Genomic DNA, 19,362 nt, shown 5'->3' with positions numbered 1-19,362 from the left:
CAGCATGTGGTGTTCTTTAGGCAGGCTTCATTGAATCCATACAAAAAAAGAAAGAAGGGCTGCTTGCCTGTCTGCTCATTTATCAAACAGCTAGGCTGAACTTTCACAGCTTCACAAAAGTGTTTTACTGTTTGCTGAAGTTTTGCTCCAGAAATTAAAGCTGAACAACCTAGCGACTCTGAGTCTTTGCTGCATTTTTGACATCAGCCACCTTATGCAAAGCTCTTGGAAACCAACACAGGTCAATTTTTACGTGATACTAAGGAAAGATGGTTGTACTTTTGCAAAAACCCCCCAAAAAGTATTGAAGAAATGGTCAAATATATGACATTGTAATGTCTTTATTTATATAGCACCTTTTGATCTAAATACATGTTCCAAAGCTTTCAGTCATCAATCAGGATTAAATATTTATCATGGTGGCAAAATGGCTAATGGAGAAAAAAAAATCTATATTATTTAATCGATTTTAATTGACTTTTTCCTAGTTGAACAGTTATATTCCATCTTGCAGGCTTGTTTTCCTTTAATATTGGGTGGTGTTACCCCCCAGTGAGGAAGCATTTAGCAATTTATATAACAAAAACACAATTAAAATGGATTACAGATTTTAAAAGGAAGGAACTCCTTTACAAGTAAATCTTCAAGGCTTACTGCAGTTTTTGTTGCATGACTGTTCTGGCAGAAAACTTTTCCTCCTACTGCAGACTCCAGTGAGAATCTAGTTCAGTCCTGGGAGGTGCTGAGCATCTCCTTTCCAGCAACAACAGCAAAGTTTTTTCATCAGGATTAGCCTGGTTGATAGAGGCTCTGGTGACTTAAGGCACAATCTACATTCATTGATTTATTTCCTTAAATGCAACTGGCCCTGAAGAAGATTTCGGTTGCAATAGCAATGTTCTTTTAATGTCTGCCGAAACACTAGAGCTTGGATTCTTGATGGCATCCTGCTATTTCTGAGATCCACTTGTTTTCCATAGAGGATAAATTGATTATGAGGTATCTTTACAAATGCCATGATGAGTTTTCCCTGGAAGAAGTGATGCCCCTGTCAAACACAAAAACCTTTTTAGAGAATCATATTTTAGAATAAGAAGTGTTCAGTGGCTGGTTTGTGAAGGTCTGTAGAGAACTTTGTTGGTCCTGCAAAGTGACATAAGTAGTAGGCCAATTCTAATTACAGTGCTCCTTAGTTTAGAGGCAGAACTGATCTTAGATTTTAAAGGAAATGTGTTCTATTCCAGTAACTTCTGAAAGTATTTAAATTCATGGTAGTTAATGAAATGATAGTGAAGTTTAAAATCTTTTTCCGCCTTTCAGAAATAGAATAAATCAAGAGCTTTATTTCTGATTTCTCCTACCACATATTTTGTTGACATCACAGTACAGTTTTTCTGCTTTTTGTCTTAAAAGTTCATATTAAATTAAGCATTGGTAAATGTACATTTCCATTTGTCTTAATATCAGTTCTCTTTATTCACAGATAATAAGACAACAGTTTCCACAACTAACAACAAGAAGACTTGGAACCAGAGGGCAATCAAAGTAAGCAGTGTCTGGTATTATTATCATCTCTCACAGGGCCCCATCTGGCTCTGGCTTTACTGAATGGGGAATGAGAACAGGCAATAATTTGTGCAACTGGGGACTTAAAAGCAACTTTGGAGGTGCTATTGTAGTCTTTACATTTTCTTATAGTCTCAGCAGTGATCCTGCAAAGATGGTCTAATGGAACGCTTTTACTGATTTGATTAGCAGTATTTTTCATACTGTTTTTGATTTCAACTGACTTTACGCAATGTAAAGGACTTTCACACTCAGGAGTAATGGAGCTTCTGTTGGAGGCAGGGAAATAACAACTGGTTAGCATTATGTTTCAGGCTAGAGAACAAGTGTCAGAATACTCTTTAGAATTTAGGTGGGAACATGCATTGACCTAAACTGAAATTGTTCAGAAACCTGTACTTAAACACCATTTTTCCCATGTAATGAAATCCAACATACCTTTACATGATTAAAGAATTAACTTACTGCCTTGCCCAAAAGATGGTATTTTCTGAAAACGGTTCATCCTAATTACAGATTGAGAAACTGGTTCAGAATTTAGAATGTGTTTTCTGGAATATTTGATTTTTTTCCAGTTGTTGATAAGTTGTGATTCTACCAATTCATGTAGAGGATACAGCAATGTTTTTATGCTTTTTTCTGCTTGTGGACTCCAAGAAATTTTTCCAGGGGAGCCTTGAATCTTTTTGTGGCAAGCATAAGGCCCCTCACATAATAAAATCTGCTTTTCTTTATTAGTTTTCACAGAATCCTATGGAGTAGCAGAAATGTAGTGTCTATAGATCACAAGTGAAAAACTATGGAAGGGGAATTGAAAATGTGAGATGATGAGTTTGAAAAATTTTGTGGGTAAAGCTTCTCTTTCAAAATAAAGCCTGTAAAACACAATATGGCTAAATGCTGAGAATGAAATATGCTATTAGGATGGAACTTACATACTGAAGCTAGGATGACCTGCTCTTTGAAGAAAAAAAGAAGCTAAGATGCTAAAAGAAATGCCATTAAAGACAGATTTACTGTGCTCTTCTAATAAGTGATCCATGCAAAGCAGTCTTTCTTTGATGGGACAAAATGTTCTTCCTCCCAGCTTGATATTTCCTTAGTTTTTATAACTAAGTTTTCTTTTTTAGAGCAGACATATTTATCAGCTAATTGAAATTTGATTTTGGGAATGGCCCCAAATGCAAATTCAGAGTTGCCATAACATCACTCATCAAAGCCACCAGAACTCTCTCAGGTGGAAATTCTGAGCTGGGCCAACAGCATAGTAGGAAAGCATGATAGGACCATAATCAGAGAGTCAGATTTTAGTACTGAATGTAGGTTTTGTGGAGGTTCAAAAAGACAGAGTGAAAGTGTGTGCAAGTTGCTTTGTGACACATTCATATGAGTACCTCCTATTGGCCATCAAATCATCCTGGCATCAGCTATAACTTTTGTTGCTTGTCCTTCCATTTAATGAAAGGAGTGAGCACTGGTCTGTTTCCAAACCGGAGCTCCTCCCACTCCAGGAGTCTCTCAGAGGGCAAGACACTCTTCATCTGCTGACTAGGGGTGTCTTCCAGCTCCACAAGCTGTCTCTTTACTCTCACTGATGCTTAATACTTATTGCACAATTTCCGCATAACCTGCCTGCCTGTGAGAGCATTCAGGTCACATACTCCTTTCATGCCACTTGTGCAATGGTTCTGCTCCCTATCTAGCAAATAAGGGTTTCTGATATGCACACAGTAACTACCTGCATTCTATATTTTAAGATAAATACTCTCCTTGGTAGACCCAGCACAGCTGTAACTGAGCTCTGGTTTTGTTTTCAGAAACATCTGACTGCATTCCAGTTAAGTGATACATAAAGAAATTATTTTAGGCATTAACACTTCAGTCCCTTTATCACCAACTGTGCTGATTGCTGCCAGTATTATTTTCGTTCCACTTCCCTGCTACTGCCAAAGGGAATTCAGCTATAGAAGTGGTTAAGATTATCTGACTTCACACTGTTCTTCCTTCAGTCTTTTTATAGCATGGCTGCCTTGTAACATTACAAAGTTCAGAGCTGCAATGGTGCTGTACTCTTGCTCATCAGTTGAGAGCTTTCTGTTTTGCAGCTGATTTACTGATGTGAGCATGCAGCTGTTCTCTGTCACACTGAGCTTAGAAACAGTTCCACCACAGGTGAGCTGTGAGAAGGCAGCTGAACATAAAAGCCAACTTCTTTCTGTACTGTGGTCTGAAACTCTTCAATTTGGTATACAAGGTATGAGTGGAAGCTACATGGTGTGAAGGGAATATTGCTTCTTTCTTGAAAGGAATGCTGTATATAAGAGATCGATGAGGGTAAAAAGTATTTCACTTTAACACAAAACCAGTTTTGTTGTCTGCATATTATTCTTCTACATATCAAAATTTCAAGCCCTGTTTATTGAACTAAGTTGAGGGGTGGTTTTTTCTGATAGGAATACAAAAACTAATTGAAAATAATCCATGTAAACTACTCCAGTGAATTTTTGCACTTTGGGATAGTAAAATTAATGAAAGAAGAAGCTATGTAGAAAAAATTTGGAGTTAATTTTGCTACTGCTGTCAATATGATTTTGAAGCTACGTGGAAACCTTTTTTATGCAGCAAGTGAAATATACCAGGAATTGAACGCTGCACAGTGAAATTCTACATTTTCCAGGCTTGCTTTTTTTCCTCTTCACTGATTTAAGACAAAACTTGATACAAGACTGACCCCTGTTTAGATTATACAAGCCTTTCAGTCCCACTTGCTCTGACTTTTTCCCTCTTCCTGCCCTTCACTGAGCAATTTGTGCTGCTGGCTCCCCATAGCATTTCCTTTTGGGTTCCCCTACCCCAGATGTAGTGCATAGGCCATGTGTGAGTTTTCTTTGCCCTTATGTGCAGTGCTCACCTGGCAGCTGCCAGGGACCAAAAAAAAAAAGCCAAACTTCTACAGTTGGTGTTGTAACCCCTTGCCTGTAACAGGTTAGGAACACTCTGGAGCTTGGTTTCTTGTATGGAATGCATGTTTTGACCTAAGCTCTGATGGGAAAATTTGGAGCCAATACTGTTGCTTTCTCAGGTATTGAAGCTAGGAAATTCCATTCATACCATGTCAGAGGAATGTTTTAAGATATGCCACTTGGATTATTCAATACTGAGTTCAAGATAGCTTTTATTTTTAATGGAAAATAGGGAATGTCCTCAGGGGGTATGACCAGGAACCATGTACTAGAAATTTCCTACATCTCCTCAGGCCTCCTCTCAGCCCATGTCTGCTGATAGAAAAGTTTGAGCTTCCAGCTCTTTGCCACTGTTTTCTGCTGGGGATTATGACATGCACAGATCTGTGGGTGAATGACTGTGAATGGAAAAAGAAAAGTCACCAATTCATTTAAACTACCATCACTTACATGCTACTCTTTAATTAATTTCATTGATGACCGTTGTAGAACTGCCTCAAGTGAATTTGTGTCTGTTTGAATGAAGAGACGTGGTGGGAACACTCTGAAATAGTAACTGACTGAAGAGTCAAAGAAGCATCCAGAGATGGAAGCTTCTTGTGCCATCATAGTGGGATCCAGAAGACAGTCTCATGATGATCTGATAGGCTTTTGATAGGCTATAAGGAGAGAAGTGGAGGATCATTGAAAAGTCTGTAGGATTTGGCTGAAGCAAAAGTATACCAGCAATGCAATCTTGTGATGTGTTTTGTAATCACCACTAATTTAGCTGATGGGTTGGGTGCCTGCAGCTGAGAAACTGAAAAAAGTTATGAAATTACAGAAGGACTAAGATAAAATCTCTGCTGCTTTGATGCAAGAGTTTTGCTTGATAACCAGTGCTTCCACCAGCACCTATAATAAAGCTGGGTGGGAGCACAAACTTGTGCCACAAGTTTCTTGTGCCATCTGTTTCCATAGCACAGGCACACTGACAGAGTTAGTGCTGTGTCCTGTCCCTCACTGATCAAAGACCAGTGCTGATGCTGGGGTATGAAGCAAATAATTGGAACTGTACATTTCCTGCCATTCATTGCTTTCCAGTACAAGCCTTTCCCCCCACCTCTTTTCATTGAAGTGTTTTCAATTTTTGAAACCTTTCTGATCAACTCATTTGTAATAAAGACTTGTGCTTTTCAGGGACCAAACCTGAGAATCAGGGAGCTGAATAACAACAGAAGGGCTGGTTCAGAGGGTCTGTACCTCTGCTTATTGCTGAACTAAAGGAGCTGTTACACAGCAGAGCTCTGCCAACAAGTAGTTTTAGGATGCTTTTTTTTTACTAAGAAGTTAAAAAAAATGGAAGTACCTTATTTTCCTGCCCTACAATAGAGTCACCTTACTTTTGCCACAAGGAATGAAAATTGGAAGCTCAGTATATTACCACAGTTATCTGCTGCTGAATCAATGTTTGTTATTAATGTATAAACTATTGCTCAGTCTATTTTGCTGTAGAAATCATTTGCATTATCAGTTTTCCTTGCCTCCGTATATTTTTCTTTAATTTTCAAACAATCTGCTTTATAAAATATACATCTCTATGTATCAGGTACCATTATTATGGGATTGCAGTGAAAGAAAACTCCCAGTATTATGATGTGATGTATTCTAAAAAAGGAGCAGCCTGGGTCAACGAAACAGGAAAAAAAGAAGTAACCAAACAGACAGTGGCGTATTCACCACGATCCAAACTGGGAACATTGCTGCCAGAGTTTCCAAATGTCAAAGATCTAAATCTGCCAGCCAGTCTGCCAGAGGAGAAGGTAACACTTTGGAAATCTTTTCTCAGCTTGTCTTGGTTTCTTTTTTTTCCCCTGCTCTGGATGAAAGCTTTGTCTAACATATAAAGACTTTAAACTAGAGTAAGTTTAATAATGCCTTGGCTTGATTTATGGGGGGCTGAATTACTTCATCTAACAGAAAGAAATGTCTTCCCTTAAAAGGGGGAGCTGACACTATCAGCTGTACAATATTTTTAATGCATGTGCACGTTTTTTTAAAAGTTACAATACATACAGCAGGGCAACTTTTAAAATCTGTTACAGCCCTCTAATCTGTGAACACATTTGATGGCAAACTGACAAACAGTTCTAATGCTTTCTTGAGTAGAGAGGGACTTAGTGAATTTCTTCTTCTAGAGTAGAAATTCAGAGAATCCTACCTGCACATATGACAAAAATGCTCTGGCTCCTCTTGGCTGAGCTTGCTAGGTTTCTGGTTCTATTCACATGTGTAGTATCAATGTGAAGTGGACAAAAGAATAGGGTTTTTTAGTTCTTTATGTCCTAATTAGGGCCACATTCTCGTCTTTGATCTCACTGAGGCTTTTTGCTCCTCTTACATTTGAAGATTCCTATTGACAAAAAAATCCATTAATTCAAAGGGAGAATTTACTTTTGAGAAGAAAACTCATCTTGCAGCTAATCTAAATACAATTTAACTGATTTCATTCTTTTTGCAGTTGCACATCGATAAGATAAGGAAAAAGCTTGCTTTTTATCTGCTCTGTGTTCTGGTATTTTAAAAGTGGATTTCTTAAAGCAGAATGATCTTTTGTGTGTCTCCTTTCTTTTTCAGGTTTCTACTTTTATTATGATGTATAGGACTCACTGTCAGAGGATACTAGACACTGTAATAAGAGCAAACTTTGATGAGGTATGGTTAGAAACTGCAGTCACACTTTAATGATCCATAAGGTATCAATGGATTTGAGACCTTACTTTGTATGTTATATTACAGACTTAGGGGTTTGTGGTGCTCAGTGCTTTTCAGGAGCAAGGAACAGTAGCTGTACTTGAGTATCTAATATGTGACTGATAGCACTAAATCTCACTTATAATGCAGGGTGAGCTGGAGGAACAAAAGCAATGAGAATGTTTTTGCCCTCTGTTCTCCAGCAGGATTAAGGTAGCAATATCCCCTTACAGGATGTTGGACAATCCAGTTCTTACAACTCGAGAAGTGTGTCCACCACAACTTTTCAAAGCTTTTTGTCGGGACCGAGCTGTCTGAAGGAATTCCTCTCAGAATTCAGCAGAGCCAGAGCAGGTGTCACAGCAACAACAGTGGGCTCTGCTGGTCTGTTAACAACGATGCAGAGTGGATGCAGAGTGGTGGGGGGATTACAGCCTCCCAGATATCCCAGAGAGCCATAGCTGATGTCTCCAGTTGCTCAGTTGTACAGCAGCGCAGCTAGGAACACACACACACACACTGGTCAGCAGTTAATACCATCTCTTAGAGATGGATAAGACCTGTACCTGTTCGTATCTGACTGAATCTGAGGGGTTGTTGGCAGTGCACACAGACAGCTCTATAATTAGAGCTAAAAAATAAAATATTACTGGAATGCAAGCAGGTTTATATTACATGGGAAGATGGCTTCTTATCTAGGATAACAAATCTGGCTATAGGATACTGAGGACCTGATTAAATTATGATATTCAGATCCTGGAGAAAGAAAATCAAAAGAAATGGGTCTTTTGACTCTCTCTTCTGAACAATGGGAAAAAAATTGTTGCTTTTCTTCTTTAATTCTCACATTCTTCTGGTTTAAAGCTAGTTTTGCACCATTGTACTGACTCTAGAAGTTTCCATGTGAGAAAAATACTTGACACATTCAGGAAATTTAGTTGGGTGAGTCTCAGAATAGTTTGTTAAGAGTAAGATGCTGTATTTTATTAGGTTTATCAGGATTTATGGTAGGGAAGGGGCTGAGCAGCAACAATATATAAATGGCAAATACTCTTTGCTACACATGGTATGGTTGCTTACTTCACTACAAATAGTGTGCAGAAAGGTGTTCTGACCCCTGTGGAGCCAATCATATCATTCTCTGAATAATACCTTTATTTCCTACATTCAAATTTTCAGAGGTGTATTTTGCTGTGTCTGAAATCTCTCCCCTACTTTCGTTTTTCTTTCACCACTTTTTCTCCACTTTCCTTCCTAGTGGAGGAAAGATAAAATCCCAAAGTGTAGTGTTTTTTTCCAAAGCAAAGACAGAAAATGGTATATTGACCCTTGTAAGCTGTTTGCTATCCTCCTCTCCCTCCCTTCACCAAGGCCTAGATTGCATTCCTTTGTACACAGGGACAGGGTGCAAAGAGAGAGAAAAAGGCTTGACATGTGGAAGCCAAAGAGCTAAACTCATCAGCTACTCATGGAAGATAAAAATACAGTGATTCCCATGGATGTCTCCACTGCAGTGACACAAAGACTTCCTGTCACCAACCCCGAGTGTCTCTTCACCCTTTGGTTGATTATCCCATTGTGTGCTGCGTTACAGTGTGAGCCTGTGGAGTTAAGGAACATGCTTTGCCTGTGTTGCATCCCATTAGCCCACCTCTAAAACAAAAACTGTGTATCAGGATCATTTAAAGAGAATGGTATTTGTGGCCTTTGATTATTTTAATGTTAACATTCCTGCTTATTCTCGTGATTGCAGGTTCAAAGTTTTCTTCTGCACTTTTGGCAAGGAATGCCTCCTCATATGCTGCCAGTACTGGGCTCTTCAACTGTAGTGAATATAGTGGGAGTTTGTGACTCAATTCTGTACAAGGCAATTTCTGGAGTTTTGATGCCCACAGTACTACAAGCCTTACCTGACAGGTAACTGATCCCTTCTAGCTCAGCTGTCTTTGTTATATTTCTTTTTTTTCAAGAATGACACCAGTTCTCAGAGAGCTGCTTGCTGCCACCCATTTTCTGACTTTAAATCACAGTGTCATTTGAAAGAGCTTACATGTTCTGAAAAGATGTTTCGATTTTAACAAGATTTGTGTTATGAAAGACTTGAAAGGTTGAGGGTTTTTATGTGATGAAGGATACCACCTTCTTCTTGGTTTCTTAATGTTCAGCTAAACCCAAACTAAATTAACTATTCCAATCCATGTGGTAGATTTCAGCTTGTCCCTTCCTACCTGGTGTTCATGTGAGTCCAAGAATTCTTGTTCATGGACGTAAGGCAGGACAGAGGTCAACAATCCACAGCAAAAAGTGTAATCACTGAGTGCAGTCAATATGTTTTCCCCTCTGGTTTTACTTGTGTGCTCATCAGGAAGCCATCTTTTTCTAAATAGTCATGTACACCTTTAATATTATTTGACTGATGTGTTCTTGACATGAAGTAATTTGTTAAGAATATTGCTCTAGGAGTTTTTTATTGGTACTGTGTGTTTAGCCCTTAAGATTTTAAGGTGTCTCTAATCAAGGAAAATGTTTTCACAATGTTGTTCTGCTCTCCTATGTGCATTTCATGATTGCTAAAGTGAAAGTATTTTACACAAGATATCTGCTATAAGCATAGGTTCTTCTTGATAAGACATGTACATTTTTACAGGCTTTGCCCCTCAGCCCCCCCAAATCTATTTCATTGGAAGGATTAAACAGAACAGCGGTCCTTTTCTCAAGCTGCTTAGTTCTTTCATAGCAAATAAGGAGAGACTTGAGTGTGAATATAGACTTTTGTAATGCATATAAAGGGCCAGATTGTGGCTATTAAGCCATAGCCTGCACTGGAGGGGGTGAAGAAGGGTCTCATTGCAATGGAAGCTCCTGAAGGAAATCTTGCTGACTCAGCCAGAATCCTCTGAGATACTTCTTGGGAACAAATTCTGGCTATCCAGAAAAGGCACTTTTTAGTGAGCCCAGCAGTTGCCATCCATCCCCTGTTCTCTTTGGGTGTTTCTGTGGAGCAGAGCAGGCTGATGGCTGTGTTTATTTCACCACCTTGTCCGTGCAGTGTGCTGGGAGTACAAACAGAAAAAGTTCCTTGGTTGAAAGGAGGAAGTTCCTTGTATCTTTTCTCTCTCATTTGTGCATTTCTAGCATTGCTACAGGTAGTGCAGCTTTGTCTGTCAGAACCAACTCTTAGGATCCTCTGCACTTCGCGACTGTTCCTGGGAACTGTCATTTTTTACTGAGGATTCCAACGAGAAGGGCAGAATGAGCTGCCTACCAAGTTTAACAGGAAATTATAAAACCATCAGGAAAGAGTAGCAAGAAAGAAGATGGAAATTTCACTTGTCTGGGAAAGTTGCAGTCCTATGCAGGGCTAAGCAGGCAGGTCCTGCTCCACTTCCAGTTCCCCCACGTGTGTGGGCTTAGCCTGAAAATTCCTCCCTACCACCATCATCACTCACTAACTGGCTCTGGCCTGCAGCAGAGTTGGTTGTTGCTCCACTTGAATATCCCCTTGTACATCTGTATAAATGTGGGCACAACCGAGCTGAAATCCAAGCTTGATTTACTGTCTTCTTTAAAGAGTTGTAAATTCATATTTTTAGAGAGTGGAAATGATTTTATTTAAAGTAAAAATACTGTTTGTAAGTATCAAAGCAATGCCGTACAGAGATGGGAGGTTTTGAACATGGTGATAAATTTTGCTTTTCTTGCAAAAGTTGTCAGAAGTTTCAGAAGTTTTTCTTCAGGCCTACAAAGCAAAATATATTAGCAACTCTGCATAATAATGAGTTGTAAATAAATGACTCATGGTCATTCACAACTTGTATAGTACAATGCACAGAGTAAACGTGGTGTGATGTTGTGATTTCTTTTTGCAGTTTGACGCAGGTGATCCGAAAGTTTGCAAAGCAACTGGATGAGTGGCTGAAAGTAGCTCTCCACGATTTACCAGAAAACCTACGAAATATCAAATTTGAGTGTATGTATTGCCCAATCTCTCTACTGTTAAACTGGGAAGGACAATGTTTATTGATCACAAATTAATTGGAAATGAGACTAGTGTTCTTTGAGGAATTAAAATCTGTCATCATTATAAATCTTGCATTCACTTAGAATCTTCACTTGTTCATGAGAACCAATCTCATTTAGTGAAATGAGGCACCACTCAAAATGAGAATTTCTTTTCCTTTCTTGTGGATCCTTATAAGAAATTAATTTTGTTGATAGTAAGCAAACATTAAGGATTATATTAGGCAAAGAAAATTATTAAACAAACCTTTAGGCTATCAAAATTTGAATACAGCTTGAGGCCCTTGCTCAAAAAAGTGCCAGAGTTAGAAATGAAGGAGATCAAATTACCCTGTCACCACAGGAAAGAGCACTAGTCCTTTTCAAATGTGCTTTGTAGATGCCTGCAGTGCACATCACCTATTGATAAAGCCTGCTTTATTTCACAGCTCTCAATTCTTTGCCTTTCATGAGCACTAAATTCCACACCACAAAGTTAAAGGGAAAAAAAAAAAAAAACTAATTTAGGAGAAGGATTAACTATTTTGATCAGCGTGGAAAATTAGGTGTATATGTCACTGAGAACAGTCAGGATGGAAGTTGGAACAACTAATTTCAGGGTCTTTTGAACTGTTTACTAATTTGTTTTAAAAGTTAAACAAAGTCTGAACTGAAAATATGCTTTACCACATCTTTTTTCAGTTCAAAAACATCAAGAACCTTCAACAGCAAAATCTTTGCCACTCTTACAGACAGAAAGAGGTGGACAGTGCACTCTCTAGTCATTCTCAATCTGTATTTTTTAACTGCCTTTATGTACAGTATGGAGGGAAAGCTCACTCTGTGACCACATCTAACATCTCTTTGGATAGATCTGCAAATCTGGTCCTTTTGATGTAAGGAAAATATTTTGTGCACCCTGCCTTTTACACAAGCCTTTGCTGCTTCTGCAGCTGTTTCCTCCTCATCAGAATTTGTGATAGGGTACACAGCCAGTGGAGATACTGACAGGAGGAACTGCAAGCTTTGGTCATTCTTGCAATTCCCAAATCACTGATTTCAGACAAAGAAATGCACAACACAACATTTTAAAAGCTCATTTTCCAAGAATAGGAAATATCTTAATACAAGGTCCATATCACTTGCAAAGAGCTAAACTGGGAACAGAGGACTGGCAAGTACCTGCTGGACCATTTCAGCCCATAATGTAGTAGTGTGTCATGCAACTGCTTTCAGAAAATTTGATCAAATTCTACCTGAAACTGGATCAGAGTTTAGCCCCTACTAGTCCAGTCAAAAGACTCCTCCAAAACTTAATTGCATGAAGATTTAGCAACCTTTTCTCATTTCCACACATAATGTAGCTATTGTAATTTTATGTGCACTTATTCTTGCACCAACATTTTTCTTTCTGTTAAATAGCTCTTTCTGTTCTCCAGTTCCTTTGTGTAGCAAGAGAAAATTTGCTATGCTGAACAAGCAGAGCTTTTCCATTGTCCTCTCTTTCTCTTGTCATGTCATTATTCATAGCATCTATAAATAATTGCTTGTAATATGCCTCTGTAAAATTGATTGAGTATCCAGATTTAAGGGTTTAGGTCAAGGTTTAAATTAAGTTAAAACTGAGCTAGTTGAGTGCATTTCATGTAGCCACAATTTTGTAGAGGAAACTGGATATATATTTTTTGTTCTTGTTCTTGTTTAATTTAATACTTTCTGAAGTAATTATCCTTATTTTGAACAGTATGTAAATATGTATCTCTTCTTTCCTGCAGTGTCCAGAAGATTCTCACAAATACTACGGCGACAGACATCCCTAAATCATCTCTGCCAAGTAAGTATTTCAGTTACCCAGGCTTGACGAATGCCATTTTTACTTACTTTTCAAATAATTTTATGAATTGACAGGTTGGACTTTATTCAGAGGAGAACACATCAGCAGTTTGTCTCCAATATTTGTTGTGGCCACCTCTACAAAAGCAAAAAGTAATCACTGAAAAAAGCTTTTCTTGACAACTGGCAACCCCTGATCATTAAATTCAGCAGGGTACTTTCATGAAACAAAATTATTATTTGATTTGCAGAGATGGTTCATTTCCAGGAAATAAATGAGAGACATTCCATTGATTTCAGAGCTGCTTGTATTAGACCAGTTGCAAAGCAAGAAAAATTTCTACATGCCCAACAATACATTCCAAGTTTAATTGTATATTATAAATGAAATGCAAATGAGTAAAAGGGAAAACAGCTGAACTGGGTTTTAAATAGACTTGTTCTTGTAATCACAGCAAGTGAATATAGAAGCTGCTCCAAAATGTTTGGTTTTCACCAGTTTCCATCAGAATTACCTGTAAAATTCGTGAAGCCAAATTCTGTGTTGTATAAAAAGGGATAGAATGCATTGAATTCATTAATGTTTCATGCATGTATCGGAGGGGATAGTTTTTTTCCCCTGTCAAAGCTCCACTTTTGGAAGGTGTATCCAAAACCCCAGGTTAACCCTGTGAGGGGTAAAGCCCACAGAAAGAAGCTCTAGGGAAATAAAAAAGACTCCTGCGAGGACTTTTTGGTAGGTTTCTTCTGCCATTATTTAAGTGGTGGAGACAGAGACACCTGTGCTACCTTTCCCCAAATACCATAGATCATCCTGCACCCTGGAGGTCCATAGCCATTCAGAGGAAATCAAGAGAAAGAAACCACAACCTTCTGCATCAAACCTGGGATCAAATCTCTTAGGTGAAGAACTCTTAAGTGCACCACTCCCTTGGGGAAGCTGATAACCTTGGTGTGTTATCATCTCTGCTTAACTAAGAGAGATCTGTGTATATGACCATGGCCTTGTGTCACTTCCTTTACTCTCAGTCCATCCTCCCCATTACCAACAGCAGATCCCTGTCTCAAGCAGCCAAGACATGGACCTGATGAGGAGGCTGAGGAGCTTTAGCCTTTTCATGTGGCTGAGAGAAGAATGAGAGTCTTCATAAACTGGGAGAGGGGAGGGTGCAAACCTGAGTGAGGTTTGTTTGGTATTGGTTTGATTTTTTTTGTTGTGTTTTTGTTCTGAACTGAAGCTTGAAATTAAAACCAGCAGAGCTGTTAGAGATTGAGGAATCTAGCAATGGCAGCATCAGATTAGTGTTGCTCATTAGGGTTTGTGGTGGATGCAGTCAAAATACCTGCAGTTGATTAAAGCAGGCAAAATGACTGAAGAGTTCTCTTGTTAGAGGGCCCGGTAATATCCATAAGACATCAATTTGGTGGGTGGGGGTCCATGAGGAGAATCACCTTAGTGAGCCCAGCTAAGGAAGCATAAAAGCGGATAAAGCCTATTTTTTAACCTAATAAAGCATGAACTAATGATTGGATTGGATTACAGGCATCAAGAACAGTGATCCACAGTGCAGACATCACATTTCAAATGCTGGAGGACTGGAGGAATGTGGATCTGAATAGCATTACCAAACAAACCCTCTATACTATGGAGGACTCACGGGAGGAACACAGAAAGCTCATCATACAATGTAAGAGCAGAATCTTCAAGTAAAGCCAGGTGAACTTGACTTCCTGCTGCAAACAAAGCTCAGAGAAAGCAGTGCTGGTTTTGCAACCATTGGTTTGCTGGAGGCTTAAAATAAATATTGAGACAATTACCAACATGTAAGGCAAAGCCCTGTCAAGGTCTTAAATTTTGGGGCATAGATCCCTAGGCGCCGTTCTTGATGCATTCCTCTCTAGTACCCAGAACAGCCAATGGCACAAAACTTGCACCCAAATTCAGGAAGTTTTTTTCCATGAACCTGAGCAAACTAAATTTATGAGTTAACCACTGAACATGTGAAAGTCCAATCTTTCCTGCTGTAGAATTGCAGGAGAATTGTCATTTGAATGGCTTTGACACTTAATTGGCTGTGTATTTGAGTCCCTTGTGAACTTGTTTATAAAAAGCTCCTTTTTACGCAGTGTTTTCATAATCAAGAGCATTTGGTGGGACAAGCTTTCACCCTGAACTGTTATGAATGAATAGAAGTCCCATATCAGAGAAGCTCATTGAATTGTTTAGCTTCTGTCTAGTATAGTGAAGGGTATGGACTTGAAAGTGACTTTGGAGATATTAGCAAATTGATTTTACAATTAAAAATCTTTTGCAAATACTAAATATTCCTTCCATCATGCAGCAAGTGTTGCATAGTTAAAAGCTCAGGTGTAACCCAAAGCACACTGAGTTTTGTTGTTTTGAGGCAACAGAGCTTTGTCTCTAACATCCTTCACATAACCTCACTTCCTGTGAACCTACCTGTTTTATTGCCATCTCTCTCCTGAGGAGGACCAGTCAGTCATCTTTTACCCAGAATCTGCCTGAACAGGGCACAGCCCAGGCAACCACTTGTGGGAACCCAGCAAGGGTAGGTTTGCTAGTGAGGTAACTCTTTCAGGGAGTGGCTGGGAAGACAAAGGGTGACACCTTCACATGTACCCTGGACCCTACAAAGTTGACTTTGGCCATCATCCCACTGTGTTAACACTTGAATTCTTCTCCTTTGTTCAGGGATGGACCTTGCATTCTCTGCTAGCTCTGTTTTCCAGGGAGAGGTTCTTGGTATTCTTTCCTCTCTTTCTTAACCCTTGATTCATTTCATGGCCCTCTTCCCTTTTGAGGAGATAGGAACTCGACATGGCAGCAAAGGAGGTAGCATACAGTGAGACTGAAGTCCAGAAGCTGAGTAAATCCTTCTGTCATCTGTTAAGTTTTCAAGATCTATGCAGCATCCTACTACCAGCCAAAAAAAGAGAGTGTTCAAAGTTATACTCCCTAGTAGCAGCAACATTTTTGGCTGCCATTCAGAACATCCTTAATGTTTAAGGAATCTTCTTGTGTATGTGCTATGAGCGTAATAAAACCAAACAGAATTTTCCTGAATGCTGTTGGATTTGTACAAGTTTTTCCATATTTTAGGCCTATATAGTCCAATAAGAAGTTAGTCAGAAATGATAAGCTAATAGCTCATGAGATGGGATGTCAGTGAGGTGTTCAGATAAGTAAAGAGAATATTCCAGAACTTAGATTTTTCCCCTCATGTTTGATGATTATTCTACTTGACCAAAGATTGTTTCACTATGCCTTGTATGACTCATATGGCATTGATTTAAGGCCTATTTTCATACTCTTGTTACTAATAACTAAGGAAGTACAATTTCAGCTATTATAACTAGAGAAAAAAAGCCCCATGTTTATAAGCCTATAAACAAACTTAGAGAGAAACAGAGAAAAATCACTGGGTATAAGAGAAACTCTTTCCTGTTGTGCTGGACTACCTACCTCCAACATGAATTCTGCTTTGTTTCCCTCTTTCTCAGATCCTGTTGAGGTATTTAAAACAATCACTAAAGGCTAAACATCTAATTTTCTCAAATAGGTCGTTGTACATGGCTGCATTGCTCCAGCAGCAAAGCAGGCAACTGATTTGTTTTTCTGCTCTTGCTCCCCTCTTTGCACAGCATATGAATTACTTCATCTGTTGTATCAGGCAGTTTTTGTCCAGCCAAATACTCAGGTAAGGAGACAACATTTAGATTTCTCTGTGATCCTGTTCTGAATAAAGGGAGGTTGCCCATTCAATAAAAGAATGAAAGAAGATAAGGGTGGCCCAAACATCATTTGCCTTCTTTCTCAACTAATGTTTCTGGTAACTCAGCCTTTCCAAGTCTCAGTTAAACAAAGTTGTAGTCAGGTGTTTAGCAAATGCATTCCTGCTTATCCTCCTGATCCAAGAGAATCAGGGAGGTTGCTCTTTGCATTATTTTTGGATAGCCTCCCTGGCTCATTTCCTTAGCTATCATCTCTACGCTTTGCCTCCTCCACCCCCTTCACTATATTTCCTATGGAGAGAAATTCCTTCCTCCTGTTATTTATAATTAGTTGTAAATGGAATTGCTTAGCACATTGAAATCATCCTGTAACACAGCAGGTAGAAAGTATCTTTCTTCTTGACCTACTGGGCCTTTTATCTTAGCTGAGTTGAAGAATTTGTTTGTTGAGGTGTCAAAGCACATGATTCTTTGTCTTCCAGCCATTGGTTTCCATATTTAAATGAGACTTGAAGTTTTAAGGACTGCCGTTGAATGACTTTTTAACTTTTTCTATTAAAATATTAATATGTGTACTTGGAAAAGATCAAAAAGCATATAGGTTGCTTTTTGCAACTCTTCTTCAATAATAAGTAGAGTATTTCTGCTAGAGATTATTAGCTGCTAGTATTTCTGATAGCAATTTGTTTTGAAGAAGTTGTTTATGGACATTCTGTGTGTGCGTGTCTGGCATTGCAAATAGATGATTTGCAGCAGTTAAATCATGTTTTTGCAACTAAAGCATTATACAGATGAGCGCCCTATCAACAATACTCATTCATTTGGAGCCTAGAAGATTCTTTATGCATTTCTAAGTCAATTTCATGCATGACATTTTTTCATCACTGGGGTCAAGGCCTAGTTTCTCTCTCTTCATAGAGAACACCATAAACATTTCACTTCTGGGCACACCAGACAACTTAAATAAAACCACTGATTTCAAAAAATAGGTTCTGATTGGCTTGCATTAAAAAAAAACTTTCAATGACTGCATCACTTTCAGCAGAAACAAAATAAGAGACCCAGCAAACTTCTTGGGTCAGCACCAAGGAAGATGCTTTTGTTTCAGTTAAACAATCTATTATAAAAAAACACAGTAAACTTGTGATTCTTTTGGTAGCCTTTTGTGCTTTGTTTTTCTTTTGTTTGAAACAGAACCCAAGTTCTAAGGTGGGCTTTTTTTTGCTTTTGTTTTGTGTGCCAGTGTATCAGGAGTTTGATCACCTTTTGGAGGAGCAGTCCCCCATTGAGTCATACATCGAGTGGTTGGATTCCATGGTGGACAGATGTGTTGTAAAGGTTGGTAAGGAGGAGTGAGTCACTGATGTGCATTATGATCTCTATTCAGGTAATACATTTTTAGAAAAAGTAAAAATAATAATAAAAAAAAAGAGAGTTGGTAATGATCAAGACTAAAGCAGTAGTGGGCAAAATCTCACTGGTTTTCATGGAGAATTGCTTACATTCAGGATTTTGCTTTAATTCTGCTCTTGTTTATTTTATTCCAAAAGATGGTATTGAAAAATGAACAGGGTGAGGTTTCCAATCAAATCAATATTTCCAGGGATATGGAGAGATGAATGCAGAGTCAGAGTCATCCTAGTGGTATAGTGCAAAGAAAAACATAATCTGGCCTTTTAAGATTTTAATGAAAAGGATATTTAAGCTAGCTAATTCATTTATATACAATCAAATGTAAGGATGAAAGTCTACATTACCATTCAGTGAAGGACACATTTATGTTCTTTTTGAGCTGATATGGAATACCAAAGAGTTGTATTTTATTTTCATTAAAGTACCTGCAGAAACCTGGTAACAATGCTTTAAAACATATTTTCAAAAGTGATCTAGCATCATCATAATTTAACATAGAGTATGAAAATGCATAACTGACTATTTTAACTTCTGTTACTTCTTTGTATTAGGATGTTCTGTTAGAATTTCAACTCCTCATTCCAGTTGTTAGGGCTCTGAATTAAAACCAAACCAAACCAAAATATGCTGCCTCTCTCTCTGCTGCAAAATAGCCATATAGGAAACAAATAATTCTCCAGATTACTTGAAATACTTTGATTGTTTTGGGGAACTTCTCTTCTAGTCAGTGGAATGCAATTTGAAATTCAGGCCAGAGCTGTTAATTTTAATGAAGAACTTGACATGAATTTTAATAAATGAATTTTAGTAGCTGATTGGGTGAATCTAATATTTTAACTCACATATGGCTATAATAAATACATTTTTGAAGAGCTAATGCCTAAAGTGTGCTTTCTGGAAAGTATTTTTCCTAGTAAAATGACTAAGTGAATTCACAAAAATGAAAACGAGAAGGAACAAAAAACTTAATATTCAATATTAAACCTCATTTGAAACAGTAATATAAATTTGCAGTGTATATCAAAGTTTATTGATTATAAATTGATTCCTTGACTAGGAAGCAAGAAAGAACGTGTTAATAATTAGGTTAAGATGAAGATCA

At 38.3% G+C, this 19,362-nt stretch overlaps 1 protein-coding gene across 3 annotated transcripts in view; it reads left to right on the top strand.

Annotated features, from left to right (window-relative positions):
• RFX4 (regulatory factor X4) overlaps window positions 1-19,362 on the top strand; it is an 86,594-nt gene that overhangs the window by 41,675 nt on the left and 25,557 nt on the right. For all 3 annotated transcript variants that reach the window (XM_053977826.1, XM_053977825.1, XM_053977827.1), the window contains 8 exons: window positions 1,484-1,545; window positions 6,118-6,331; window positions 7,146-7,223; window positions 9,016-9,179; window positions 11,132-11,232; window positions 13,037-13,095; window positions 14,638-14,782; window positions 18,091-18,185. In XM_053977826.1, the coding sequence (XP_053833801.1) occupies window positions 1,484-1,545; window positions 6,118-6,331; window positions 7,146-7,223; window positions 9,016-9,179; window positions 11,132-11,232; window positions 13,037-13,095; window positions 14,638-14,782; window positions 18,091-18,185 (918 nt within the window). The remainder of the gene's footprint in view (window positions 1-1,483; window positions 1,546-6,117; window positions 6,332-7,145; window positions 7,224-9,015; window positions 9,180-11,131; window positions 11,233-13,036; window positions 13,096-14,637; window positions 14,783-18,090; window positions 18,186-19,362) is intronic.

This window comes from Vidua macroura, chromosome 5 (assembly GCF_024509145.1).
Source record: "Vidua macroura isolate BioBank_ID:100142 chromosome 5, ASM2450914v1, whole genome shotgun sequence".
NCBI lineage: Eukaryota > Metazoa > Chordata > Aves > Passeriformes > Viduidae > Vidua > Vidua macroura.
This window is presented reverse-complemented; position numbering and strand designations above follow the sequence as displayed.